This window comes from Bubalus bubalis, chromosome 3, assembly GCF_019923935.1.
Source record: "Bubalus bubalis isolate 160015118507 breed Murrah chromosome 3, NDDB_SH_1, whole genome shotgun sequence".
Classification (NCBI taxonomy): Eukaryota; Metazoa; Chordata; class Mammalia; order Artiodactyla; family Bovidae; genus Bubalus; species Bubalus bubalis.
The window spans coordinates 37,829,820-37,853,222 of NC_059159.1; the positions used below are offsets into that span (position 1 = coordinate 37,829,820).

General features: G+C 45.5%; 3 protein-coding genes across 9 annotated transcripts in view; 1 reads left to right on the forward strand and 2 right to left on the reverse strand.

Annotated features, from left to right (window-relative positions):
• KIAA0753 (KIAA0753 ortholog) overlaps positions 1–20,650 on the reverse strand; it is a 63,088-nt gene extending 42,438 nt beyond the window's left edge. For 4 of the 7 annotated variants that reach the window (XM_044939415.2, XM_044939411.2, XM_044939410.2 and 1 more), the window contains exons 1-6: positions 11,573–11,749; positions 8,143–8,767; positions 6,074–6,180; positions 3,978–4,040; positions 3,353–3,568; positions 1,338–1,548 (exon numbers count right to left, since the gene is read on the reverse strand). In XM_044939415.2, coding sequence (XP_044795350.2) covers positions 1,338–1,548; positions 3,353–3,568; positions 3,978–4,040; positions 6,074–6,180; positions 8,143–8,767; positions 11,573–11,734 — 1,384 coding nt within the window. In that variant the 5' untranslated portion in view covers positions 11,735–11,749. Of the gene's footprint in view, positions 1–1,337; positions 1,549–3,352; positions 3,569–3,977; positions 4,041–6,073; positions 6,181–8,142; positions 8,768–11,572; positions 11,750–14,829; positions 14,993–15,889; positions 16,221–19,764; positions 19,876–20,417 lie in introns of those variants that run through there. The other 3 variants (XM_044939412.2, XM_025280784.3, XM_044939413.2) reach the window with 3 other exon arrangements.
• On the reverse strand, positions 16,752–20,403 carry LOC123332665 (collagen alpha-2(I) chain). The gene has a single exon (XM_044939418.2). The coding sequence runs from the start codon at positions 20,109–20,111 to the stop codon at positions 16,752–16,754; it is 3,360 nt and encodes a 1,119-aa protein (XP_044795353.2). The 5' UTR covers positions 20,112–20,403.
• A 154-nt stretch (positions 20,651–20,804) lies between the features above and the next one.
• Positions 20,805–23,033, forward strand: TXNDC17 (thioredoxin domain containing 17). The gene is made up of 4 exons (XM_006060011.3): positions 20,805–21,017; positions 21,631–21,712; positions 22,137–22,212; positions 22,846–23,033. The coding sequence occupies exons 1-4, from the start codon at positions 20,873–20,875 to the stop codon at positions 22,912–22,914; spliced, it is 372 nt and encodes a 123-aa protein (XP_006060073.1). The 5' UTR covers positions 20,805–20,872; the 3' UTR covers positions 22,915–23,033.
• Positions 23,034–23,403: the final 370 nt, after the last annotated feature.

The following is a 23,403-nucleotide window of genomic DNA, read 5'->3' on the forward strand; positions in this document are numbered from 1 at the left end:
ACTGTACATTCCACTTCGATTTATAAAAGGAAAACTGTTGTTGCTTAGTTGCTCTGCTGTGTCCGACTCTTGGCAAACCTTTGGGATTTTTCAGGCAAGAATACTGGGGTGGGTTGCCATTTCCTCCTCTAGGGGATCTTCCCAAACCAGGGATCAAACCCACATCTCCTGTGTCTCCTGCACTGAAGGCAGGCTCTTTACCCGATGAGCCATCATATATTCTACTTCAACTAAAATAAGGGAAACCAGCTTATTGGATTTGTCCATACACTGATATAATGGCACATTAAAAATTTCAATATTAAAATTTTAAAACTACATTAAAGTACTATCAGTATAGATGTGTCAGTTTAACTATGAAGAAAAAAAAGAGGACAAGAAAATCTCTCAGCAAAACAGGAACAGAAGAAAATTTCCTTAACTTCATATGCACATTTGCCAAAACTCAAGAGTCAGCATCATGTGTCAAAATGCATTCCCTTTATATTGGGAAAGGGGGGGCCTGCAAAAGTCAAGCATCTTAAGAGAAAATATTTATGATATATGTAAACCAGAAAAGGATGAAGATCCAAAATACATAAAGAACTTCTGAAGCAAAGATAGGACCCAGGAGGGAGATGGCAAAGGATATGAACAGACAAATCACAGAAGAGGAAGAAATAAACAAGGCCAAGGAACATGTGAAAGAAAAATCTTCCTCACCAGGAACCAGGGAATATAATATAAAACAATAAGATATTCAGTAACATTTTCCACCAAAAGACTGGAAATTTTTTATATTTCATTGTATAAAGTACTTGGTAAGGATATGGGGAAATATATACTGATGGTCAGTGCTAGTTGAAAACATAACTGTACACCCATTTTCAAGGGCAAGTTGGCAGTGTCTGTTTTAAATGGGCAAACCACATAAGCTTGTAATTCTACTTACTGGAATAACAAGAATTTATTTATTACCTATATATAAAAAAAAATCCATTCATATCAACCAAGTATGTGTTTGTGTGTATATGTATACATAGCTATCATTAAAATGTAAATAAACAAACTTAGAAGAGAAAGTAGGGTTCTAACTGCCAGCTCTGTAGGAATTTACTTTGGTTAGCCCAAATGCAGGAAAAGGGAATTTTACTTTCTTCACCCTCCCTCCTCTATGGAAATACTCCAGCCTCCAGCCTAAAGTAGCATTTTGGTTGCTGTTCACTTATCCTAGTTCAAGTGCCCTTATTGTTGACCAGACTTATAAATCCTGACTTTTCCCTCAATGTGGCAACTGTTAAAGCCCAGACAATGTCAAGGAATAAAGTATCTTGCAGTAAACACTTTAGGACACATACCAGCAAGGAGCTTCTTTGCCACTGAAGGTCGTCTTGTTTCCTGTGGAAATATCTCCTTTGCTACAAAGGGCTTCCTCTCACTCTTTGGGGATGTGTTTCGCCATCTCTCTAAGGCCCTTTGGCTACCAATGGGAAATCTGCTCCGAATTTCACCGAAACATTTCTTTGCCTTTTTTGGAGACAGTTTCTTTTCCAGGAGAGATTCCAAAGCCTGCCATGAAACAGTCAATCATTCTCTTGGTTTGTCTCACAAAAGTCTGACTGTTGATCACAAAACGGAAAATGGGGACCCTGGAAAAATGTGTTATGAAATGGCCATCTCCAATTGTTACTGAACCATCACTTACTTTTAAAACTTGGTTATTTAGGACATTCAGTTAATAAAAGGAATTCTGCATGTTCTTTTACATGTTTAGCTCATGAAAACCAATGATCAACAAGTAAAGAATATCATTACTATTAAAGGAATCCAAATTCTAAAACTAAGGATCCCCGTTTAAAAACTAACCACAGTCTTCAGGATATAATCCAATATAATTTACTTCATTAGTTTCCAATGAAAACCTCATAAACTTAAATAATCTTTTAAGTGGGCACACAAACTATAATGCACATCTTCATAAACTAAAGGAAACAGCATGTTAATGGCTCTGATCACTCATCCACCACAATGGGGGAGACCTGTCCCCGCCAGCCCCCTTTCCTGAGAGAGGCACGTGCTCTAACAAGCACGCACTCACTCATCGCCAGGCAGCAAGGGCCCAGTCTCCCGTGGTCAGTACATGTTAACGAAACTGAACACAGTCAGGACATTTAGTTCAGATGACAGTAAGGATAAGAACATAAACTGTGGGATAGTGTAGTACACATCAACAAGAATAAATTTCTTGTGCTACTGAATATTTTCAAATGTAAGGGAGATAAAGGGTATGTTTAAGAAACATTATGTTAAGGTACTCTTGCCCAAACTTTGGGATAGAAACTATATCTCTTGAGATCCTTTCTAGAATGATCAAGCTATGTTCTTCAAATAAAATTGCATTCCTGATAGTGATTCCATATACATAAATGTAAGCAACATAAATCACAAATATATTTGCTGGATAAAGGTAGAAAGGGTCTTAGAGATCACCAAGGGCTAGCTAATGGTAGAAATGGTCTGTCACTTGGTCTAGAATTCTTCCCACTACAGCACGCTTCCCTATAGCTAACAGTTTACTATTATATATCTCACACCAACATAAAGGCTTTTTTTTTAAAATCTGTGGATGAAAACGTGTGGTACAGTGGAAATAACAATGGTATGGGAGTTCGAAGACAGGTGTTTGATTCCCAGCCTTCAAGAGAAGTGTCTGTGTCATGTCTCTGAGCTTTGCTTTTTTTAATATGTAAAATAGTAATAAAACCAACTGCAAATCACACCAATACAGTAAGGATGAATGGCAGCATTCTCTAAACTTCAGAGAACTATCAAGATTTAAGGACAGACTGTTTTTGTCATCTTCATCACCAATAAAAACTAAGAACACTATCCATTCCTAACTAGTACACACCAGTTGGGATCACCAGAAGTCTCTAGCCATAGCACAAGACTTTAGGCTTGCTTCCATACATTTTTGTGCTTCTTTTCAAAAATCTATCTAGATTGTACACTGATACGCTAACCTAACTACTAAACAGTGTTTTACTGTTTTCCTTTCATATGCTAATACATTCTTTATTAAATGGCATGGTCATGGAATGGAATATTCTGCTTAATTAATGGCCTGGTTATGAGCTGTTTTATGTCCTAGACTTAAGACACCATTTCTCAAAGAAGTAAGACACAATATTGACTAGACTATAAAAACAATGACAATGAAGTGCTCCTTCTGCTCTCTGCAAAGCTTGAATTTACTAGGTACCAGATGAGTCTTGTGTTCTCTATGAACCTCAATGAAATCGGGCAGTGGTGAACATAACCTCCCCGCTTAGAAATAATACACTTTAAATACAAATCATGGTCAATTTCATACCTCGATCTGTTGCAGGATATCTATCACCACATCAGGGACAGAAGACTCGGCCTCCAGCTTGGCAGAACAGAGAGAGAGCTGGCGGATAAGACTGCCCAGCTCCTTGCACCAAGTAGGAACAGGGTACTCCCCTCCGGCAGTGAACTGAGTGACAAACGTCTGTAAGGCCCGAATTGCTCCTCGATGGGCAGCAGCCAGCCTGGACACTGCCCATGACTGGCAGTAAATGAGATGCAAGAGTTACTTCAATACTCAGAACATCTAAATGTTAACCCAACCCTTAACAAACATTTACAGTCAATCTTCTGTGTAAGAACTTCCATTGTGAAAACTTTTTTCATAGTAAAGGGAACTGTAAAGTTTAAAGTTTTCTTAATGACAAAGTGTTTTCCCTCTCATGCTCAATTTCTTATACCAGCTGCAACAACAAACAATCTATTTTCAGAACCTGTTTCTTGGAAGGTGATCCTCGAAGTCAGGATATTTAAGACGCTCACTCCCTAACAAGTTTCTACAAGTGTTGATGATAAATATCAGTGCAGAAAACCCACACGTAATACCATCAAAGCACTGGAAATGTAGTTTATAAATAATAAGAATTAAGCATAATTAAACTGCATCATACCTTCTTAGTGTGTTTAATCTTATGTGGACTCAATTTATCCAATTCTTCCTGGATTTCTTTAACCTGGTTCATAAAGGGGGGGAGAAAAGGGAAAATCTTTGTACCTTTCCACTGATCTTTTTTGTAGAAAAGGATGCATCTTATCTTGTCCAAATATAACCATTATTGATTCAAGTCACTTGAAAATGAGAACAGACTCCTCATTCAAGCACTCCCACAACAGCTACTGGTTTCCAGTTTGCGGGGGTGACTACAGCACAGGTCTCCCTTCCGTCCCCTGATTCCCACTGAAAGAGGAATTTAACACAAAGGAGGTGACTCGGGAAAGGTAGGAGGCCACACCAGGAAGTTTGCAGTGCCGTGCTGCCAAAGAATTCAGCTTTTGGACTTTCCTGATGGTCCAGGGGTTTAGAATCCACCTGCTGATGCAGGGTTCGATCCTTGGTCCTGGAAGATCCCACATGCTGTGGGGCAACAAGGCCCATGCACCACAACTACTGAACCTGTGCTCCGAGAGTCCAGGCGCTACATGCAACTACTGAAGCCCAGGCGCCCTGGAGCCCGTGCTCTGCAGCATGAGAAGCCACGGCACTAAGAAGCCTACGCGCTGAGACTAGAGAGTAGGCCCCGCTCACCGCATACAGAAGCCTGTGTGCAGCAACGAAGATCCAGCACAACCAAAAAGAAAATAATCAATCAATGATAAAGAAAGAAGTCAGCTTTCACCCTCTTAGATACAGAGAGCCAATCACACCTTTCAAGCAGAGCTCCGACAGGCTAAGATTCGTGTTTCAGAACAATCCCTGTGACAGCAGTGTAGAGCAAGGACCAAAACAGAAGCCAACAAGAGTAAGGACAAAAGCTCACTCAGGCATTGTCTTTCAATCAAAGAGCCCAGTTTGGGGTTGAAGCAAGAAAGCTAACATGAGACCTAAGTGACCAGAAATAAGTTCAATGCTTACTAACAAGTAAGACATTAAAATTGAAAAAGTGAAGTCGCGCAGTCATGTCCGACTCTGCAACCCCATGGACAGCTCCTCTGTCCATAGGATTTTCCAGGCAAGGATATTGGAATGGGTTGCCATTTCCTTCTCCAATTAAAGTTGAAACAAACATTTTTAAAAATCTACCCATAACGTAAATAATATAAATGCCTATTCCTGAGCCACTACACGTATCCTGGACAGAGAAGACTGGCATGCTGCAGTCCACGGGGTCGCAAAGAGTTGGACACGACTGAGCAAGTGAACAATGACAAAATGTATCCTGAGTGACATTTAACACAGTCTTCACTCTTTACTATTTAGTAAAGACAACCAAACTATCTACTACGTGGTGGTAGTGGTTTAGTCGCTAAGTCATGTCTGACTCTTGCAACCCCATGGACTGTAGCCTGCCAGGCTCCTCTGTCCATGGGATTTTCCAGGCAAGAATACTGGACTGGATTGCCATTTCCTTCCCCAGGGGATCTTCCCAACCCAGGAATTGAACCCGGGTCTCCTGCATTGCAGGCAGATTCTTTACTGACTGAGCTATGAGGGAAGCCCTTCTCCAGGGGATCTTCCCAACCTAGGGATCGAACCCAGGTCTCCCACACTGCAAGTAGATTCTTAACCAGCTGAGCCACCAGGGAAGCCCATCTACTATGTACTAAGCTTCTAATATACAATAAACATGCAATGGATGGGAAACTAACAAAGTCCCTTTCCTCTAAGACTACAAGGTGCATTACTGGGACCAAGGATTTCAGGGTAACCGATCCACTTAAACTTGTCTACAAAAATATGTGCCGTATAAGCACTTCTTTCTGGGGAAAGGACACATAGCTTTCAGTAGATCCTCAAGCATCTGTGACCCCCCAAAAGCAGGAAAAAATGAACAAAACAGTATTTAGAAGAGTTTGGCTGTATACACACAGACACATAAAGAAGGAGGGCAGAAAGAGGAAGAATTGCTTGTCCACACATTCAGGAAACTTAGACGCACAAACATATCAGAATCCATGTAGGATACGCTGATGCTGATACTTCTGGCACAAAAGGAAAGCACGGATTCCCTGGGAAGCCGACCCCACCCTCGTCCCTGCGCCTCCGCACCTGTTGCTGGAGGACATAGAGTGTGCGGGCAGAACGGACCGCCTGCTCCTGTCTCCTGACCCGGATCCTCCGCTCCTCATCAGGATCCAAAGCTTCTTCCACGCGATCTGAAAATATTTTTCCCCCCAAAGTGGATTATAAACCATACATAAAAGCTGATTAAAAACTTCAATGGCTCAAAGAAATAATGAGGTTAAAGATCTTTAGTTTTACTAAGAAAAAAAAATGAGGCTGTCATAACAAAACATTTGTTTTCATCAGCCAAGAAACTAGCAACGGGCAAGGGGGCCTGTGTACTTGACTCCGAGATGGAAGAGGCAGGAAGGTGTTAATCAAATCCAAATGCCCCGGACAGCCTAGCCCACTGTTGTGCAGTTATTATTTTTAAGCTATTTATACTGAACCCAAATCTATGCTTTCCATTAAAAAAATAATAATTTATTGACCTATTTTTATATATAGCAAAATTTCTTTTATACTTTCTAATCCTGAACCCAGAAGAGGAAACCTTTCTCTAACATATTAAGATAGCAAGGGCTATCTGGAGAAGGGAATGGCAATCCACTCCAGTATTCTTGCCTGGAGAACCCCTGGTGGGCTACAGTCCACGGGGTTGCAAAGAGTCGGCCACGACTGACAAATATTATAAAAAAAATTAAAAAAAAAAAAAAAAAAAGATAGCAAGGGCTAAAATTATTTGCCAAAGCCTTTGTCTATTTCTCAGAAAGCAGACCCTTGTACACAATGCTGCTCTGTATTTTCAAATGATTAGTTCAAAGAAATTGTTTCTGGAAGACTACCTGAGCAGCTGTGCTCTAAGGCCCCCTATACAAGCCCCCCTCAGTAGGGTGGCATGCCTCGTGGCTTTGCTTCCCCCACCTCACCCCAGGAGCATGGTTTCTACCACACTGTTTCATGGGGTCATGCTACAGACCACCACTGAGCACAGCTAGAAGAAATGAGCCAAAACATTTCTGTTACTGTGATGTAGGAATGTTTTTGGCTTGTTCATATTACACAACATATTCTTTATGAAGACCCACCAGAGAAATCTTCCAACCTCTATACCTGGCATAATTTTCTCCTTGGGCAATTTTTTTTTCTTTGTAAATTCTCTAATTGATCACATTTTCCTCTTGAGCAGACTCTGTGGAAGCTTAGAAACAAATCTTTTGCCCATTCCTAATAAGTCTTATTTTGTACTTTCCTTGTTTTTTTCCCATGCCAAAATACCCTCATTTACATATTTTTGTTCTATTTTGTTCAATCTGTTTCTGTACCGTACCTTAAATTCATTATGTAACGTGCATATGCATACATTACTTGACTTTAAAATGCAAAAGATCATCATAGACTCTACTATCCTGGCACAGTAGCTCCTTTTGATGCCAACTCCCTGTGCCTTGCAGTCTGAAAGCCAGGCTTGACTCCCCTACTTCTCAGCTATGGTAACCCCAAATTTTCCAAGTGTAACCAATCCTCTACTCTCCAGGAAAATGCAAGGGTGTAGAGAAAGCTGAAAGATTTTAGAAGACAGTATGAGAGGGTTATATACCTTCCTTTCTACTCTGTGGTCAGATATCTCATACATACATCTGTAGCTCCCTATTACTACGGCATACTCATCTAAACATTGCCCAACTTAGAACTGTTTTTATCTAGAATATACATGTTTTATATAATGTTCTTTTCTGAACAAATTAAAAATAACTTTTCCAGAAGGACTTCTGGATACAGAAGCAAAACATTATAGGATGATTTGCACTCAGGTGTCAGAAGACAGCAGGTATTGTGATTACTAGGTGGGACCCTCAGTCACTCAACTCACCTAGCACAGCCTAAGGAAAAGGGGCTGTTCCAGGTGCCTCTGCTGGAGAGATGCTAGGGCAAACTCTTCAGAAAAAAAGACACTGGTCAAACTCAAAATTCACCTATCTTGCCATGAATGCTCATTCTAGTGACAGAAGGACAGAAAGGGAAGTGATGAGGGGCAGGGGTCCTGAAGAACGTATTTGGCCTCTACCCTCTTGGAGCGTTTTTTTCAAAGTCAAGAGTCCAATTTGTCTCACCTCTTTTAGCTACTTCTTCAATTTTACGGATACAACTGCTCAATTCTTTCTGGAGTCGCTGAACTTCCAGCAGGCATTTGTGTTCACATAGGCTTTTGTGGTCATCTATCCTGGAATGTGGCTGAAGGCCTGGATCACGCGTGGGTGGAGAATTTGGCACAGGAATACCCGACTGTCCTGGATGAGATGTGTACAGGTATACCTTGGCGCCTGAGCTGGAAATCTCTACTTTGGACGGCTGGTGGCTGCCATGACAGGCTTCCCGACTCCTTGATCCCTCTCTTTCCACCCCAAGGTCAGACGTTTTATGCTGAGAGTGTCCACAGTTCCGAAAGACGTGGGGTGGACTTCTGAAGTGATGCTCTTTTCTATGTTCTTCTAACTGTCTTCGTTTTACATCTCTTTTGGCCAGATGAACCGCATAGCTAAGTCTCTCTTCTGATACAACAGAAAATGAAACGGAGCTGCCCAGGCCGGGACCATCTCTGAAATCCAAATCTCTACAGTGGTAAGACTCATTGTATGAGTGCTTCAGTTTCTCGATTTTAATTCCATGTGGGCAAGAGTATTGGGTTGCCAAGTTGCTTGAATGTGTAGGAACATTCCTATTAAACTGCAGCTGGTTCTTTAAAAAAATAAATAAAAGCAAGCACATGTTAGAAAAATACCATATTGCATAGCTGACATATGTCTACAATCAAGTTTCTAACATTTCACCCACACTATTATTAGTGCTTACGAGGTATTTATTTTCCTGTTGCACTGAAAGAACTGGCCACTCTCACACCCTTGAATTGATCACATACCCCTGGTTTTATCCTACAGTCATCTGCTGCTGCTGCTGCTAAGTCGCTTCAGTCGTGTCCAACTCTGTGCAACCCCATGGACTATAGCCCACCAGGCTCCTCTGTCCACAGGATTCTCCAGGCAAGAATACCAGAGTAGGTTGCCATTTCCTACTCCAGCACATCTTCCCTATCCAGGGATCAAACCTGCACTTCCTGTACCTACACCACCCTTCAAAAGAGGAGAAAGTTCATGAGAAAGTACAAATGCACCTGATCATCTGTGCAAAAAGAAACACAGGGAAGAAAAATCAAAGATCCCAACGCCAGGGATTGAACCCGTATCTCTTCTGTCTCCTGCAGTGGCAGGTGGGTTCTTTACCACTGGTGCCACCTGGGAAGCTCTTAGAAATCACTGAGTCCCCTGTATTATCCTTCTGGTTACTAGCAGCATACTATGATCCTCCTCACAAAGTCAAAGCTTCAAGCAAAACCAGTAAGTTCTTCAACTGCCCAGTGGTGGACTTCTGCCCTGTGTCAAAAAGTCAGGTTCCAGTAAGTGACCAACACAGTTCATCACAAGTGTTCCTGAAAATTGTTCCACAGACGTACCACCCAGAATCTAAGCCAGTGACAATACTTCTTCAGGTTTTCCTGAGACTTTTTATCTGGTGGTTGGACCACATCTTTTATCCTGCACCTAAATGCATCTTGCTCTAAATAGTCCACTTACACCTTTTCATGCAGGTTTAAGTTTTTGTAGGTTATTATCATGATAGATGGGGCTTCCCTGGAGGTTCAGAGGTAAAGAATCCACCTGCCACTGCAGGAGATGCAGGTTCAGTCCTTGGGTCAGGAAGATCCCCTGGAGAAGGAAAAGGCAACCTACTCCACTATTCTTGCCTGGGAAATCCATGCAGAGGAGCTTGGCAGGCTATAGTCCATGGGGTTGCAAAAGAGTCAGACACAGCTTAGCAACTGAACATCATCCTCATCATAGACACAGGTTTTGTTTTTCACTTAATAAACATAGGCATGCTTCCATCTTCCCACAAATTTTATTATTTTTCATAGTTGCATTTTCCAAAATCCAATGAATGGCCGTTTCATGCTTATCCTAACTATAATCTTATTATTAAAGACTAAGATTATTCCAGGTTTTCCAATAATAGAAATATTAGTTCAATTAATATTCCCATGCATTTAGTTTTTTTCTCTTTGCAAATTATTTCCTGAGGATAAATTATCTGTTCTGGGATTACTATGTCAAAGAGAGCAAATTGTTCTGTGGCTTTGGACCTGTCCATGTCTGTGGCAGGTCATCAGCCTTGGAAGATTCTGCCAGCAAGCTTGGCAAGGCCTGTACAAAGATGTCTTGTTCGTGGAGACAGCCTCCCCAACTCTCACAGTGCACACAATAATGTGTGTTTATATAATCATGTACATGAAGAGTCAGTTTAAAATAAACCCAGTGCGAGAAAACTGAAGGAAAGAATTTTAGGGAAAAGAAGTAGAGATTATGAGAGAGAGAAAAAAAAAGTTACCATCTGGAAAGTGCAAAGAATGAGGAACAGTACTTGGAACTTGTGGCCTTATTAGAGAAATCCTTCCCCCCAGAGTAAAAAATGACCTAAAATACCTAGGAAATTTGATATACGTACTAAAGTAAATAAACAAAGAGTGAATTCCTATTTAACCTGGGTGTAGAGAAAGGCTTTCCAACTATAACTCAAAATCCACATGCAATAAAAGAGTGATAAATTTTATTACTTCAAGTAAAAATTTTAAAAACAACTTGTTTTTTATGGTTAAAAAAGAACACCATCTGGAAAGAACTGGAAAAATATCTGCAAATACAAAGGGCTCCCATATATAAAGAAATCTTAAAAACTGAGGTGAAAAAAAGATCAAAACCCAGTAGAAAATGGTAAAAACACATGAACAATTAACAACAAAAATAGATAGAAATATGACCCTTAAATACATGAAATGTTGGTCAGGCTCATAAAAATACTAAGTGAAAATACACTGAGACAGAACAGAGCAGCAAACTCAAGAGATACAACACCACAAGCAGCTGGCAGGGCTGTGGGAAGACAGGCCTGCTCAGGGGGTCCTGGTGGGAGCACAGGTCCCGGGGACGGGGCTCTGGCAACAATGAACAAAACCATATATGCATTTGCCTTCTGACCTAGCAGTCTCACTTCCAGAAATATATTCTGAAGATATACCCCCAAAAATACATGTGCACAGGGTATACATGTGTTGTTTGCAACTGCAAAGCACTGAAATTGATCTAAATGCACATGTAAAAGCATGTCTCAGTCTATGGTACACCGCAGAGAAGTACCATGAAGACGTAAAGAAGAATGCGGAAGATGTGCAAGAACCCACGTGTAGGGATTTCTCAGGTATGCTGCTGCTGCTGCTGCGAAGTCGCTTCAGTCGTGTCTGACTCTGTACGACCCCATAGACGGCAGCCCACCAGGGCCCCCTATCCCTGGGATTCTCCAGGCAAGAACACTGGAGTGGGTTGCCATTTCCTCGGGTATGCTGGTCAGTGCAAAAAAGAGTATCTGTAATATGTGCGTGCATGCGTGCTCAGTCATGTCCAACTGTTTGCAACCCCATGGACCATAGCGCACCAGGCTCCTCTGTCCATGGGATTCTCCAGGTAAGAACACTGGAGTGGGCTGCAGTTTCCTTCTCCAGGGGATCTTCCTGACCCAGGGATTGAACTCACGCCTCCTGTGCCTCTTGCATTGGCAGGCTATTCCACCCTTCAAAAGAGGGGAGAGATAGTTCATGAGAAAGTACACATGCAGCTGATCATTTGTGCAAAAAGAAACACAGGGAAGAAAAATCAAATAAGATGAAGTATCTACAGGGTATGGGGAGGAATCGGGTGGAAAGGACAGAGGGAATGGTTGGGGGTGGGGGTGGTAATATTTCACTGAATGTTCTTTTCTGCATAGATTTGTTTGGAATCATGTTAATGTTTTACATACACTGGAGAGAAAGGAAGGAAGAGAGAGGGGAGAAAGGGAAAGAGATAATAAACAAAATTCAGAAGGATGAAGGAAAACACTACAAATTAATACTAACAGAAACCAATGAAGCAAATTGAAGTTCAAAAGACTAACACAACCAGACTAAAAAGTGAGGGTTAAAAAAAAAAAATCAACCCAATCAACTTTTGAACATAGCGTATGGACTATCTGCCCTCAGGCTAAAGACAAGTCCTCTAAACAAATACTGAACTCTAACCTGTAGTGTTCTTTTTCTTTGCAGAGGCATGGGTCGAATTTTCAAACAGTTTTGTACATTCTAGGATTAAGCAAATGAGTACACACACTGTGGGTAACTGGAAACTGGTTTTACACTCTTGAATATGGGAGTTACAGATGGGGAGTGTTGGACTGGATTGGAGATACCTATGTGCATTCAGAGGGTTTTAATATAGACGATAAGCAGGCAGACAGGCAGACAGACACAGAGAAAGGAGGGAAAGAAGGGAATAAGAGAGAGGAGAGGAGAAGGAAGGAGGAGGGATGCAGATGTAAGTGCAGAGCTGCATATGAATTGTGTTCAGGCACACGAGTGTATACAGCTATTCCCCATCTCAGTCCTAGGGGACAGCATAGGACAAAACACTGACATCCAAGAACCAACGAGCATATCCAGTACCTAGACAATGACTTCTAAAATCCATTCACCACCAAAGGGATGAAGGCTCCTTTCAAGAATGGCTGGAAAGGGGCAAAATACTCTGAGCATGGCATATCTTTTTATACCAAAAAGTGGTCAAAGATTGATGGCAACGTGAAAAGGACACTGGAATCAACTTGAAGTGACTCTCACTTCACTGACCAAATAACAGACCGTCTGAATATCATATTGAATTAAGTAAAATGCTAAAAGTATCCTCTGATATAAGTAAATCACCACTTGTCAACTGTCATAATAAAAACCTGATTCAGGCCAAAGTCATCAATGAGTGCTAAAAGCAAATGAAGTCTCGGAAGTAAAAGGATATTAACATGGTCTCAAAGACAGAAACTTCAATTACAAAAGGTAAAAGAATAACTTTACAATGGAAAACTTGGCAGACACCACCTTAATTAAACAATAAAAGTGAACATGGTCAGTAATGGGAATAAATTGACCTACGTACCTCCTGAGGTGATGCACTGAGAAGAACTCAGCATCACTTCAGAGGTTTTCCCACCACGGGTGCACAACCTGAATGTAACTATGAGAAAATTTCAGACAAACCCCAATTGAGAGGAAATCCTCAAATAACAGGTCTGCAATTTTCAAAAATGTCAATGTCATGAAATACAGACTCAGAAACCATTCAGATTAAAGGAAACTAAAGAAACGTAACAAAAGTCATGATTTTGGATTTTCTTTCATTATTAAGGACATTATTGAAACAACTAAAAAAATCTCAGTGAGGTCTGTAGATGACACGATAGCATCATTTTAATGCTAACTTCCTGATTTTGGTCACTATACCATGATTATACAAGCACAAGTACTTAGGGGCAAAAGGGTATCATGTCCTTAACTTAATCAGTTCAGAAAACAATTGCGTGTGTGTGTGTGTGTGTGAAGCGAGACAGAAAGAAAAGAAAAAGGAAGAAGAGAGGGAGCAAGGGAGAGGGGACATGTAATAAAAAGTTAACATCTGGGAAATCCAGGAGAAGAGTATCCAGGAACACTGTGTGCCATTCTTGCAACTTTTCTGTCAGTCTGAAATTAAGTCAAAATTTTATCTGACATATTATTACACACCCACCAAAATAGTTACAATTAAAAAACACCACCAAATGCTGGCCAAGATGTGGAACAGCTGGAGCTCTCATTCATTACTGGTAGGAACATAAAATGATACAGACTGCTTTGGAAAAGTCTGTTGGTTTGTTAAAAAACTAAATATACACCTACTCTATGAGCCAGTAATTTTACTCCCAGGTATTTACCCAAGAGAAATGAAAACATGTTTGCAAAAAGATTTGTATAAGAATGTAGCAGCTTCACTCACAATGGCTTAAACTAGAAATAGCCCAGGTGTCCATCAATTAGGGAATGAATAAACAGTGGTATGGAACAGGACTCAGTATTAAAAAAGTAAGGACTCAGTATTGAAAAAGTAACTACTGATACACGCAACAAGGTGGATCAATCTCAGAAACATTATACCCAGTGAAAGAAGCCTCATGCCAAAGAGTACATAGTATATGATTCTGTGTACATGAAGTTGTAGAACACAGAAACTAATCCTGGTGGAAAAAAATCAGAATAGCGGTTGCCTGTTAAGGGTGGGCAGCACGACTGACTAGGAAGGGGCACAAGAGAACATTCTGGGGTAATGGAAATGATCAGTATCTGAGATATGACTTAAACATGTGTGTACACACTGATCAAAACTTAGCAAATATGACAAAATGTATACATTTCAATGTAGTTGCTTAAGATGTAAAATATACATCAAAATAAAAGAAAACAGTATACAAAGAAAGAATTCTAGTGTATGATATGCATGCACAAGTACTTAGGGTACTCACATCTGCAATTTACTTTGATATGCATCCTAAAGTAAGATGGATTGATGAACGGATTCTAGAGGCATGGACTGAAGGACAGATATATTCACTGTAAAATGCAGCTTGCTGTATGTGTGAGGATTTTCATTAATACAAAAAGACATTTAGAGGACAAGTGGGTGAAGCTGAAAGAAGACATGATTAGAGAATATGAGGGAATTACTTTTTTCCATTTTCTTAGGTGTGATAATGTTTAAATCTAAAAAGTGATTTAAAACGTGTTCATTGTCCTTTTCTCTTTGTCTGAAAAGCTTCGTAACAAAAATCGGAAGAGAAAAACAAAACGAAACTACCTGGGTGTGAAGTTTCCTGGGGTCACTCCTCCCATCGAGTGGGACACCAGATGCTAGATGAACACAGGTTGAGGCTGGTCGGCCTGGTCCCATGGTGTCAAACAGTGTAGATGGATAGTGAAAGCTCAGTCATTGGCCAACAGTTTTCTCCTAAAATCATTGCCTGACATAAAAGAAAGCACTTTTAGACCAACCTTTTCAAACAAAGTGAAAGAATAAGTAAAACACAATGCTATGCTCATGTAAGAGTCTTCTAGTAGTCCATAGCAACCTCACACTAGAGCGAATGCTTCTGTTGACGGATTCTTTCATATACTAAAGCAACTACACTGTTGAAAGTCTGCCTTCCACGAGAACAGGGGCCACGCTAGCCTAACGACATGGGCTTTCCTCGTGGCTCAGTGGTAAAGCATCTGCCTGCCAATGCAGAAGACGCAGGAATTGTACTTCAGTTCCTGAGTCGAGAAGATCCGATGGAGAAGGAAATGGCAACCTACTCTGGTATTCTTGCCTGGGAAATCCCACGAACAGAGGGACCTGGCAGGCTACAATCCATACAGTCGCAGAGTCCCAGACATGACTGAGCAACTAAACAACAACAACTAGCCTAATGACTACTTCTTGAGTCCTTTTCATTCCAAAGTTCACAGCTCAAGGGTCGCCAATAAGATGTTATTCCAAAAACAGAGCTCTTCTATGGTAAACAAGCACTTTCCAGGAGGAAGTTTTATGGATATACAGCCTACGTTAATAAATTCTAATTACCAATCAAAAGGCAGTACACTTCACTCTTCTAGGTAGCTCAAAAGGATCTAACTCTGAATGACTCTAAATAAACCAGTGGCATCAGAATACCTAGACGGATGCCAGAAATGGCCAGGAACTAGCGGAATGATCTCTGTACCTCTTCAGGTTCACCCTAACTCTCCCCCACCCTACAGCTGTCCAAAGATAGGAAAGTGTTTTGTAAACCACATGGGAGGGCCTCTCCCTGTTCTGAATGCCTCCTTATAGACACCACACCCCCTGTACTCACCCACTTGCTTGTGTTGTTATTTACCTATTTCACAGGTATCTGTCTCAGCTTCCCAGCTAGACAAAGGTTCCTTGAGGGGAAGGACCTTGTCGTGTGCTTCTCTGAGATTTCCCCCAACACAGTGTTTTGAGCACGGTAGACAATTCAACTCAACATTTTTCGAATTAAGCAGATTTTCCATAAGTTGACCGGCATTAAAGGTATGAGGAGAGCTTGTCCTCTTAAAGAATTCAATAGGAACTCAACTGGAAAACTCAGGATTTCCCAAACTTTTGAATAAAGCCAAGGATTGTAGACTGGATTTGCTTCAAGACTGATACATGGGTAAGAATATAAAGATTCCTTGTTTCTAAGGCTGTAGAGATACAATCAAAAGTGAAGACGGGAGGAGGAACACGAGTAAGGCCATCGCAATTGGCCTGATGTCAACAGAGTTCAGGGGCTGGAGCCGCAGGAGGAAGGAGCCTGCAGAGTCGGGCTCTCGGCAGCTGGGACTTTTACGATGTCAGTACTCCCTGGCTGGATGCCGAAGGCCTATGGGTCCATTCTCCAACAGTAAAAAACTAGGTGATCCCACAGTTCCAGAATACCTCAAGTGATGCTACACACACACACACAAACACATACACACACAAAGTCCAGGGACACCGACCCCAAACCTTTCCGCCATACAAAGTTTCCATACAAAGGAGAGGACATCCCTCTCCTTGCAACCTGTCCCTTTCCCACTGCACCAGGGAACCTCCCGATTTGCCATCCCATATGTGTTGAGGTGTCTCCACAAAGCCTCTCTCCTCCATCCCAAGACATCCCCACACCACAGGACAAATCTCTCCCCAACCTGTTCCCTCCCCAAGAGCCCCAGGATCCCCCAACGCCATCTTTACTAGTGGAACGCCCCCCTCAATCTGTCCTCCCCTTCAAAACTGTCTCCCAAATTGTTCCCCCCCGCCCTGACGGCAGACTCTCCTCCAGCCTGTCTCCTCCCACCCTGCCGTGCGTGATCTCTGATGAGGGCGCTGCCTGTCTCCTCCCGTGAAACTGGGGGCACCTCCTCAGCTTCATTCTCCCCCACAGTCACACCTGTTCCGGACACTCCTGGCATGTTCTCATAGTCCAGTTCTTCCCCCACTGACCTCAGGCACCTCCATAACCTGGTCCCATGCCCACAGGTGTAAGACACCCCCACTGGCTGGCTCCTCCCGGCCAGCCCCAGGACATTTCTACCTCCGATCTCCCCTGTGGGGGGAGCCCTGGGGCCCTCTGTGAACTGTCTCCTCACTCCTGTGAGGTCTGAGACAGCTGCCCTGGGTTCTTCTCCTGCAGGCCCAGTCACCCACACCACCGCAGGCCTGGGTCCTGCCATGGGAACTCCTACAGCTGCAAGCACCCCCAAAGACAGAGGCACCCTCGCAGCCTCAGGGACGGCTCCGTCAGGTCTCCTCCATGGGTCTGCAACGCCTTCAGAGCCAGTCTCCCTGTCCACAAGTCCTACAGCCCTGGCAGCCACAGGCACCTCAGTCACGGGTCTCCTTCCCCATTCACCTGAGCTATCCCCAGAAATAACATCGCCCACCAGCGGTCCAGGGGCCCCAGCAGCTGTGGGCACCCCCACCGTCAGGGAAATGCTGGCAGCCGCCACCGGCACCTCAGCAGTCTGTCTGCTTCCTGATAAGCTCGAGAAATGCCCAGAGAGCATCTCCTCCCCCACAGGCCCTGGCATCCCCATGGCTGTGTGCAGCCCCATGGCCACACGTGCTCCCCCAGACTGTCTCCCTCTCACCAAGCCTGAGATGCCCCCAGGCCTCATCTCTTCACTCATGGGCCCAGGCACTCTGGCAGTGGTGGGCATCCCCATTCTGGTGGGATCCACGGCATCCATAGGTCCCCACACTGTCTCTCTCTCCCTGCACAAGCCTGAGACACCTCCAGAACCAGCCAACTCCTGCACAGGCCGAGGCGCCCTGAGAGCCATGGGCACTCCGGCATCTGCAAACACCCCTGCAGTCAGAGAAACTCCTGCTGTCTGTCTCCTCCCCGGCAAGTGCGAGAAATCTCCAGAGCCAGTCTCCACCCCCAGGGATCCACACACCCCAGGAGCCCGGGGCACCTCAGCAGCCATGGGCACCCTGGCACTCTGTCTCCTTCCCCACAAGCCAGCATCCTCCCCTGCCAACCACAGCTCCTGGGGAGCCATGGGTACCCCTGAAGCCGTGGGTCTCCTGGCAGGATGAACCCCTGCCCGCAGGTTCCAGTCCTCCCTGGAGCTGCCTTCCTGACCCACAGAGTCAGACACCCACACAGCGGCGGGCACCCTGGCAGCTTCACTCCCAGAACTTAGCACACATGGAGCAAGGGCACACCTGTAGCTGGACACCCCAGCTGTCTCTGGCACCCTCACGAGCTCAGACAGCCCTACAGCCTGTCTCCTTAGGCATAGACAGGAAGAGTCCCCACAGCCAGTCTCCGGACACATAGACCCAGGACCCCCTACAGCGGCGGGCACTACAGCCTCCTGCTCCCCTAGAGCCTGCCTCCTTTCCAGGAGACCCAAGACGTTCCCACCATAGGTCTCCTCTCTGACCACGGCCGGCACTGCCTCAGCCAGAGGCACCCCCAGAGCCTGCTGTCTAGCCCACAGGCCCGGGACGCAGCAGCAGCTGGTCTGCACTCCTCTGGTCCCCGATAATCCCACCGCCTGGGACACCCCCAATGGCTGCTGTGTTCCCCACAGGCCCAGGACACACCCACACCCTGTCTCTGTCCCAGGAGCCCAAGGTACCCCTGTAGCCTGTCCTATACCCCAGTGGCCTGGAACACTGCCAGGGCCTGCCTCCTGCTCCTCGGGACCACACATTGCCCAGCCTGCAGTCTGGGCAGCTTCCCAGGACCCTGAGTTGCCCCCAGAGCCTGTCTCTGCCCACCCGGCCTGTCCCCTTTCCCTGCAGCACGGGTCACCCCCACATCTCACTCCCTCTTCAATAGCACAAGGCACCTCTACAGGCTGGCTGGTGCCCCACAGGCCAGGAAGTGTCCCGGGGCCTGTCTCCCCCACAGCTCGTCTCCTCTGCCACACAGCTGGGGCATCCACAGAGGGGGTGTCCCCTTGGGCCGCTCTGTGCACAGCTGCGGTCTGCCCTCTCCCCCAAAAGCCTGTGGTATGCCCACAGATCACCTCCTGTGCCAGAGCCCCAGGCACCTGTGCTGCCCGCTGTCTCCCCCAAGGATCCGGAGCCCCCCCACAGCAGAGCTCTCCCGCCACAGCCCTGGGTACCTCCACGGCCTCAGGCCACCCCATGGCCCCGGGCACCCCCACAGTCAGTCCTTTTACTGAAGACCTGGGGGCAACCCCATAGCCAATCCCCTCCAAGGGCCCAGGGACCCCCACAGCTTGTCCCCTCCCAGGCAGGTGTGGGGCAATCCCGGAACTTGCCTCCAGAGTTCCAGGCATAGCCACAGGTGGCATTCTCACAGCCTGGCCCTGCCCACAGCAGCCCATGGCCCTCTCACAGCCTGCCCCTGGGCCCGGAGGGATGGATAGTCCCCGGCCCCGGGGGGCTGCCCCCGCCTGTCCTTTCACCCAGGGTCCGGTGAGACCTTCACGGCTGGTCTCTACCCACGAAGCCCGGCCAGGAACCCCCCTTTCAACCGGCCCCTCTCCTGCGGGCACAGGATGGAGCTCGACTCTGCTTCGTTGCCCACCTCCTGAAGCTGCCCTCATAGCCTGCACCTTCAACCACAGTTCCAGAATGCTCCCATGCCCCAAGGATCCCGGACGACCTTTTCTCTCACAGCCCCGGGGACTCCTGTAAACCGTCTCCTCCTCCCCAGTGCCAGTCACCCATACAGAGCCGACAGGCCCCACCACCTGCGGTTCCCCCACAGCCCCGTTTACCCACACGGTCCCACGGTCTCGTGCAGCCTCCTTCGAGACTACAGCGCCAGGTGTTCCCGCAGCCTCGTTTTCCCCCGAGGCCTGGGCTTTTCCCGCTGCTTGTCTTCTCCCCCATGGCCGCCGACGGTTCGGCAGCCTGTCCGCACTCACGCAGCGCGTCTCCCGCACGGAAGACCTCGCCCGGCGCCTAGTTCCACGCCCTCGGAACACTCCTGCACCCCATCTCTTCCCCCACGGCCGCCGGACTCCGCGTCCGGACCGGCTGGGTCCCACGCACAGGCCCGGTCTCTCCGCCGGGAGCTCACGCACGCTCGGCCCGGGCAAGGCCCCTTGGCCAGCCGCCCCACTCATCGCTCCAGGATGACTCCCGCCTTCCCAACGCAGCCCCGGGGCACTTTCTGTCTCAGAACGAGCTCCGAGGGCGGCTCCACACACGCTCTCACACACTCAGCTCTAGCCCTCGAAGCCTTCTTCCCTCCCAGCCCCCTACTCCCGCCCAGTCCCGGACGCCCGCCCCCAACTAACGCCTCGGCAGAAGAAAAGATAACTAGTGCCGACAAGCGGCAGGATCCGCCCCGGGTCAAAGTCTCCTCTCCCTCAGATCGCTGACTCCTACCGCAGGTTCCCAGAATCCCCCCAGCTCTAGCTGGAGCCCACCTGGCCTGGGGAGCGGTGCGGCTACCAGGAAGCCGGCAGGGGGTGGGTCGCGACTAGGCCCCGCTTCCGGCCGCTGGCCTAGTCGCCATGGCAACAGACGCAGCGCAACCTGGGAGCCATTAAAGCTCCGGAGCCACCAAGGGGCTCAGGGACCGCGCCGCGGCAGGTTTTGCATCCACTGCATATGGGGCTGGAACCGGGACCAGACTAGGGCAGAAGCCGGGGTTGCGGGGTACCACCGGGGCAGAAAGACCTGACAAACCAGAGCAGACAGACTGTGCGGAGGCGTTTTGGCCCTCAGAGGCTCCCATAGCACCGCAGAGCCGGGCGCGCTCCCCCAGGCCCCGCCCCAACCCCCGCCCATTCAGATACTGCTTCGCCCCACCCCGCACAGAGCCCCGCCCCGCAGTGGCGGAACCCGAGACATCCCTTGTGTTCCGAGGCACGCTTTCCCGATGGCCAGCTACAAAGAGGTGAGCGTGTCCGGCTACGAGGAGTTCATGCAGGTGGTGGAGCAGCACAGTGACAAGACCATTTTCGCCTACTTTTCTGGTTCTAAGGACGCCGAAGGGAAAAGCTGGTGCCCCGACTGCGTGCAGGGTGAGACCAGGATTTTGGGAGGCAGCTAGCTGCCCAGAGGAAGTGGCTGGAAGGCCGAGGTTATAGCCAGATAGCCGGGTGGAGAGGAAGCGGAGGGAGTCTTGCTTCTGGACTCCCGCAGGGCGATTTGAGCTTTCCTCTTGCCTTTTCCTGCCCTGTTTCGACTCTCAATATATTAAGACCTTTCTGCCCCACCAAAAGTGCTCTTCTAATCATTCGATCCAGGTAATCTTGGAATCTAGTCCTTTAGAACTTTTCACTTCCCCGGTATGACTAGTGTCTTGCAGGACACGTGAGATGGTCTCTTTTCCGTAATTCAGCAAAGATTTATGTCTTTGTGCTGGGCGCTGTGGCCTGGGGACAAATCAGGACTGAGAGTTGGACCTGTGGCCTGGGGACAAATCAGGACTGAGAGTCGGACCTTACCCTTAAAGGAGTTTTGATTTCTCAAATCAGGAAAAAAAAAACCACCACCTAACTTGTGTTAACCTCAGTTAACTGCACGGTAGTCTAAGTACTTACCAAGACTGAAGGGGAGAGGGACGCCGTTTGTCAGCGCCTGATTGTCGAGTTGGTGTGTAATTACTTTCATTTTTATCAACTTTTTAAAAAGCTGAACCAGTCGTACGAGAGGGGCTGAAGCATGTTGGTGAAGGATGTGTGTTCATCTACTGCCAAGTAGGAGAAAAACCTTAGTAAGTGGCAATGGGTACTCTATTTCTCAGACACGCACTAGACTTTTCCATACAGGCGAGAAGGGCCTTTGTGATTCAGCTTCTGAGCTCTAAGGTTCAGTCATGGATAAGTCAAGCAAGTAAAAGATAATAAATACAAATTAAAATTTTGAATGTTCAGCCCTTTGTATTAGGTAAGGGCAATTCAATAATTTGGCCTGATGTTAGTTCAGAACTTAATTGCCTTTACATTTATTTTATATCTTAGTATATATTCACTTAAATGAAATTTTGCACAGGAGAATAGGTCATAGACCTCAAGGTTTTTTAAATGTTTACAACAAAAATGATTACTAAAGGCTAAAAGTGGGAATGTATCAAATATCCAGCCGACTTTAAGAAACCAAGTAAATCTTTTTCATGATCATTTTCTCTTTTAAAATAGTTGGAAAGATCCAAATAATGACTTCAGGAAAAACCTGAAATTAACCGCAGTGCCTACACTACTTAAGTATGGAACAGTGAGTATCCTTCTTTAACTGTTTTGGAGATACAGTTCACCCTATCAACACTCTTCACTTGTTCTGGATTCAAATTTGAAAAGATCTTGACATTTCATCCCAAACATCATACTGCTCTCCGCAATGCATTCAAAACAGACAACTTGGCCGTTCATCCCTATGGCCAATCCCAATAACATATTAATAATGCAAATACTGGGGTTTTTTTCGTGCCTTTTAAAAGCCACTTATTTTAAAATTCTGTAACCACTGCTGAAGAAGGCTGATTCACATATAATTCCTTAAAACAGTGGCATCAATAGTTGTTTTCAACTTAATTCATAATCCTGGAGGAAATGAAAGGGCACCTCCTCTAGTCATGGCCCTGGGATTCTCTAAATTAGAGTTAAGGGGAAGGGGTGAAATTGGGCTTGCTCTCTCCTGTTTTAGTCCATGGAACCAAGTATTTTAATGATTCACCTTAAGGTAAATATCTTAACTATTTCATAAAACTTGTTACAACTAGTTGATAGTTTCTGTATGGCCTAATTTCTCTGTTCCAAGACTTGTGTCATTCAAAGCATAACAACTCATTCCCTTCCAAATAACATTTTTGTAACCGTGGGTTAAGATATGACTGTTCTTCTCTTACAGCCTCAAAAACTGGTAGAATCTGAGTGTCTTCAGGCCAACCTTGTGGAGATGTTGTTTTCTGAAGATTAAGATTTGCTGATGGCAAATTGTGTCTATTTCCTGATTTGCTCTACTATAAAAGAAACTGTATGCCTGCTTTGAATTCATGTTAACAATAAGTAAATTAATAAAGGATGATGTAAAAGAAATCAGTATATATCTAAACAATAGGGCACTATTAAAATGCTCATGAACCCTCAAGTTTGCTTTAATATAAGAGTATTTTGGGGCTTCTCCATTGGCTTAGCGGTAAAGAATCTGCCTGCAATGCAGGGGATGTTATGGGTCCTATCCCTGGGATGGGAAGATCCGCTGGAGGAGGAAATGGCAACCCACTCCAGTATTCCTGCCTGGAAAATTCCATGGACAGAGGAGCCTGGCAGGCTACAGTCCATGGGGTCGCAAAGAGCCAGACGCGACTTAGTAACTAAACAACAACAAGGGTACTTTTAAGCTACCGTAGATAAAATAAGTCTTTAGGAGTGGCAGTAGTAGCACAAAGGTATTAGTGGAGATGAC

Coding starts and splice junctions, on each gene's coding strand:
- LOC123332665 (XM_044939418.2), bottom strand. CDS start 20,111: ATGAGTGGGGCGGCTGGCCAAGGGGCCTTGCCCGGGCCGAGCGTGCGT.
- TXNDC17 (XM_006060011.3), top strand. CDS start 20,873: ATGGCCAGCTACAAAGAGGTGAGCGTGTCCGGCTACGAGGAGTTCATG. Junction 21,713..22,136: donor CAAGTAGGAGAAAAACCTTA/GTAAGTGGCAAT, acceptor CTTTTAAAATAG/TTGGAAAGATCCAAATAATG. Junction 22,213..22,845: donor CACTACTTAAGTATGGAACA/GTGAGTATCCTT, acceptor CTTCTCTTACAG/CCTCAAAAACTGGTAGAATC.